Genomic DNA, 5297 nt, shown 5'->3' with positions numbered 1-5297 from the left:
GACCAGCATAAACCAGCAAAGGACCAGCATAAACCAGCAAAGGACCAGTTTAAACCAGCAAACGACCAGCTTAAACCAGCATCCCAGTGTCAAAACATACCTAACCAGCATATGCTGGTTTTTTCAACAGGGTATACCCATACAAAAACTGTTTAATGTGCACCTCTCTCATAATAAAGCATATGAAGTAAAGTGAACACACAGCAAGACGCTTATATTTACTTATTTATATTTATGTTTGGACTTTTACATAATTCTGTAAATGTATAATGCAGCGAAATATTTTGATCAATTAATTTATTTAATATAAATTAAGATTTTATCCCCCATCAGTGCAGATGGTGGCGTTGTGCGCGTTTAGCTGGTTAATCTGGTTAAAGAAGTTTACTCCAGCACAGGAGGGGGCGCTATGCGCTTAATTGGTGTTGGTTTGCAACACACAGAAGAATCAGACGTTGGAGACGCACGCAGAGAAATTGAGCTCACCACCTGATATTCTGTCTTTTAGCAGTTCTGATATCATGCTGGCCTTTTAAGTTGACGGACGTATTGCTTGTCGAAACCTCTGATTTCCTCAATAACATCAGGGAAAAGAGCGAAATCAGCCGCTTTCACAGTTCGCCAGGACACGTGGTTAAACACGTGGTCAGGTCAAGCTCTCTTCAGGAAACATTAAGGTTTGCTCGGTGTCTTCTCTCGTCTTGTTATGCATCATGTGTGTGTTTTGCTTACACATTAATATGAACAATAGGGTTATTTTCTGTGGTTCTAGATACCAGCATCAGCCTAAAACATTAGAGTATCGTTCAAGTGCTTAATATGAACAACATGTCTATCATTTCTGGTTTGTGTTCCTCACAGTGAAGCTGAGCTCAACTATGGCTGCTGATGAAGAGGAGCTTTCCATTAATGAGCAAGCCATCAGTGCCAGTGAAGATGAGGTGAGGCAGATGAGCTCTCAGGCCTTTATTTATTCCAGATAAATTAACTGATTAGTAGAGTATTTTATGAACTGAGCTGGCTGTGTGCAATATGGGAAATATACAACATAAAACCCAACATCTGTGAGGCTTCAGGACTGTTTTCACAACCCCTGATCTACAGAAATAAACATTAAAGAATGGAATAAGAGTCTTAACAAGCCAAACCGTCACTCATTTACTAAAAAAATATATATATATATATATATATACTTTTTAACCACAAAAATATGAAAAACTTAAAAAAAAAAAAAAACCTTTTTGTGCTAGTAGCTTGTCTTAGACTGTATGTCTGATTCACACAACATCGGTTTTATGCACCATCTCAAGATACTAGACAAAAAGTTATCAAAAGAATCGTAGGCTGATGATAGCCAATTGGCCTGTATCTTGTGAATGCAATGCCCAAACTTCACGAAAGTTAGTGCACTTGGACAACAGGTCATTCTGAGGAAATGTGCCAAATTTCATGAATTTCTGATGATCAGTGGGGCTTGCAGCAAATTCTGTGAATAACAGACAAGGAGCTGTAATACCGAAGATGTCCACAAGAGGATGTTACATCTAATCTTACTCCTTCAGTTTCATCAAACCCTAACTTATCTATAAATGGAGCTAGACGACTGTTGACTTTGCAGTAAAAACTCATATTTGGACAGATGCATCACCTAATTGTTCACATGAGCTGTTGGTGCTTGTGCCCCGAGGTCTTAGACATTTGAACAACATTTTACCTGTGCCAGATTAAGCCAAAATGTGTATAGATATAGATATAATTTTATTTTGCCTTTTTTTCCCTTTTAAATACAGGAGGGCAGTGATGATGAGAGAAAACACAAGAAGCTACTGGAAGCCATCAGTTCTATGGGTTCAAGAAAGAGGTGCGAGACATTTGAGATTGATCTTTTTAGTACTAGTCCACCTACATGAAAGTGCTTGACTGAAAACTGGAATGTTTGGAAGATGAAATAAGTACTTCTTAAATAACCTAAGTATTTAATAAGTTATTCTATTTAAACCATGGTCTGTCTGAATGCGTGATTCTGACTGGCTAGACTGAGTGCGTTCACACCGTTGAATGATAACAGAGTTTAATCACTGTTCCTTCATTGAGACGACTGCACACACAAAGAAACATTCAGTAACACAGATGATACTTGTTTTTATTACAGTAAATGTAACTTCATTTACCACACTACTCTTAAGAATTCTAAATTTAACTACGTGTAAATAAAGTAACTAATGAAATTAACCATCATTTTTATTTGTCCAGTCAAATTTTGCACTGCGAACACCAGTGACGGCTTTAAGTTGTCCATGCTGGCATGCTGGCAAGTTAAAATGCATAATTGTATATTGCTCTCTTTCTGCCAAAAATTGTCAGTTGTCATAATTTTGATGAATCCCAACTTTTTAGTGTCATGCAAAATGAAAAGCTCTAAAATCGAGTATGTTTAGACTTGGTTTCCAAATTAAGTCCCTTTTGCAATGAATCTCTTTTCAGCAGAGTCAGAAAAAAAATAATAATGTTGTGCAAATCAGCTTTTTAATCAGTTGATGCTTGTTTATCCAAGGAAAAAGCAGAATGAGCGTTCTGAAGCAAGCGTGCAGGTCTCCGAGTTCTTCGTCAATGCAGAGGGTAAATGCAGAATTTATTCACATTATGTCCTTGACTGAGACGGAGCATCAGTCGTAAGTTTTCTTTATTCTATTTGTACAGGTACAGGAGAGAAAGTCAACCTCTCTGACCTCCTGGGAACTGTGGAGAAGACCTCAGGAGCCTCCAACAAGACCAAGAAACAGCTGAGGAACCTGCAAAGCAGTAAAGAGACTTTGGAGCTGCCTCTCAACAAGCAGCAAACGGAGAAGGTGAATGCTGAAACCAAGAGGCTACAAAACCCGTGCTTTTAAATTAGTTGCAATGAATGGCATCAGGGATATTATTTCAATTGTGCAGTCCATATAAACATTAAATTCATGTCAAAAGCACCTAGCAATCAGAATGGGATCAGTGACGTTTCATTTTAATAATCACTTGGAGAAACGTCGTTTACTCTTGGTGCCAAGTTAGGTTGCTCACACAATTTAATGTGAAAGTCTCTTTTATTCTGCTGACACACTTGAGCCAAGATTCAGTTTGAGTTTTTACTAAAAATAGATCCTAAACATATTTTGCTGTCCTATTTATCTGAACTTGAATATTAATGAATGCATTAAAAAGCTGATTAACACCGTTTAAGTCTCAAAGTAGTGTGGGCTTTGAGATTTCAACCTGTGAATAACTTTTGCCACAGAAAACAAATTTATGCAGAATTATATACATACGGTCACAAGGTGTAGTTGTTTAAAGTATTAAATCAGGAACCACTTTTCTAAATTCAGCCCATGGTGTTTTAGTCTTAGTTTGTCTCTCTATTATGTCCACAGATTCAGAGAGGCATCGCGTATGAGAAGACCGCTGCAGAGGTGTCATGCTGGCGGAACATCATATTGCAGAACCAGAAGGCCGAACAAATGGTGTTTCCTCTGAACCAGGAGTCCCCGGGACCTAAACGGGTCGAGCAGGTTGTGGCTGGATGGAAGGTGTGCTTTGTTTTTGTTTTGTTTCTGAAGGGCTCTGTTTGTCATTTTCTTGCGGTGCGTGATTAGATGTTATAACTAGACCGTTGAATATTTTCCTTTACCAAAGCCCTTTACAACACTTTTGCATGTAATAAGCTATATGTTGCAGATTTTTCAAAATCAAATTTTTTTAGCCTAGTCAGAAATCATTACTAGTATCTATGATTCGTTGATGCTCCACGGCCTGCATTTTGCTGCTGGATTGCATGTTTTTTTCTCAGTTTATAGAATTATAGTAGTTTAGTTACACAATGATGGTTAAGTCGCTAAAATTATTGTTGAAATATTAATGGGGTTCAGGCATACGTTAAACTGCACTTTACCTTTATTCACTCCATCTTCAATATACATTTTATCAGGGCTCACAAAATCGCTAGCCTGACGTCCCGGGGCTATTGTGTTTTCCAGTCGGGCTACCAAAATGTATCAGTGCCGTGCCCGACGGGCTACCTTGAATAGTGATATAAAATCACACACACAAAATTATCTCAAAATAACGGTCTCGGCAAGTATTCTCGTGAGCACAGTCGGTTATGTCTTAAGTGAACGTAAACAGTGGAGAAAGAAATCTCAAGTGCATCATTATATTGGATCCGTGCATTCGGTCTTAAAGGGGCAGGAGCCTATAAATACCTGCTGCTCCATAAGCGCCACCTGCTGTCAGAGAGTGACATTTGCGTCTCATTCACAAAACTAAAAATTTTATTTGTATTATTTAATTATTTGATTTGGGATTTGTTTAAAAAAATTCAAGTTAGTTTTATGATTTGACATATTACAATTTATCATTTTGTTGGAGAAATAATAAAAGGACACCTTTTCATTTATAATTTGTCTTAAGTCTCGTTTTGTTAAAAATAACAATTGTGAGATTGTATTGTGAAATCAGTATCGTGCATCGCATCGTGAGTTGAGTGAATCGTTACATCCCTATATGCTACCAGTTTTTGCTGTGGTATCAAAGAAGTATTCTGTTATTTAAATAATAAAGAACCATTTTTTTTTGCTCATCTGCAAAATGATCCGATCTGTTACTCAAAATCTGATATGATAATGCAATATGATCCGAGCCGTGGGTATTGTGATCCGTTGCACCCCTACTCTCTTGACTTGTTATTTGAAGAAAAAAAAGCGATCACTGAAGTTTTTAATCATGCTAATTTTTTTTCGGGCTACTTAAATTCATTTTGGGCTACCAAAATCTGAAGAATGTCTGCTACCAGCGATTTTGAAATTTTGCGAGCCCTGAAGGGGCATAATATGTCTTAGTCTGTATGAATGGAAATGTAAGGAATGAAGCCAGATTCATACCCATAGGGTAGAATCTTTTGCCTAAAGAGTTCATTCATTTATAAGCTTGAAATATGAGCCCTTGATTAATGATTTCTGCTGATGTGATGAATATTCAAGAGCTCTTACTTGAATATTGTACCTCTGGTGGTGAAAAGCAGTACTTCAGCTTCAGCTGCATAAGCTTGTCACCCAAAAATGAAAATTCTGTCATCATTTCCTCACCCTTATGTTGTATCCTAAAATAAAAGTTTGTTATTCAGTGAGCAACAGGCCAGCAAATTGGATTTTAAAGGCATGGTGCCATAATACCATGTAGACATTTGTAGAGACTAGACAGAAAATGCACTGGAAGACTGAAAAAGCTGCATCTGGTGAACTGTACTTAAAAGGTCACCTCCTTAG

General features: G+C 37.5%; 1 protein-coding gene across 1 annotated transcript in view; it reads left to right on the top strand.

The window, feature by feature from the left end:
• The first annotated feature begins 482 nt into the window (after positions 1-482).
• LOC107752246 (U3 small nucleolar RNA-associated protein 14 homolog A) overlaps positions 483-5297 on the top strand; it is a 17480-nt gene continuing 12665 nt past the window's right edge. The window contains exons 1-6 of the mRNA XM_016568176.1: positions 483-715; positions 862-941; positions 1791-1861; positions 2555-2619; positions 2701-2849; positions 3408-3563. Of these exons, the coding sequence (XP_016423662.1) occupies positions 879-941; positions 1791-1861; positions 2555-2619; positions 2701-2849; positions 3408-3563 (504 nt within the window). The 5' untranslated portion in view covers positions 483-715; positions 862-878. The remainder of the gene's footprint in view (positions 716-861; positions 942-1790; positions 1862-2554; positions 2620-2700; positions 2850-3407; positions 3564-5297) is intronic.

The sequence above is a fragment of the Sinocyclocheilus rhinocerous genome, unplaced genomic scaffold, assembly GCF_001515625.1.
Source record: "Sinocyclocheilus rhinocerous isolate Xijiao unplaced genomic scaffold, SAMN03320098_v1.1 scaffold1915, whole genome shotgun sequence".
In the NCBI taxonomy this organism is placed as follows: domain Eukaryota; kingdom Metazoa; phylum Chordata; class Actinopteri; order Cypriniformes; family Cyprinidae; genus Sinocyclocheilus; species Sinocyclocheilus rhinocerous.
This window is presented reverse-complemented; position numbering and strand designations above follow the sequence as displayed.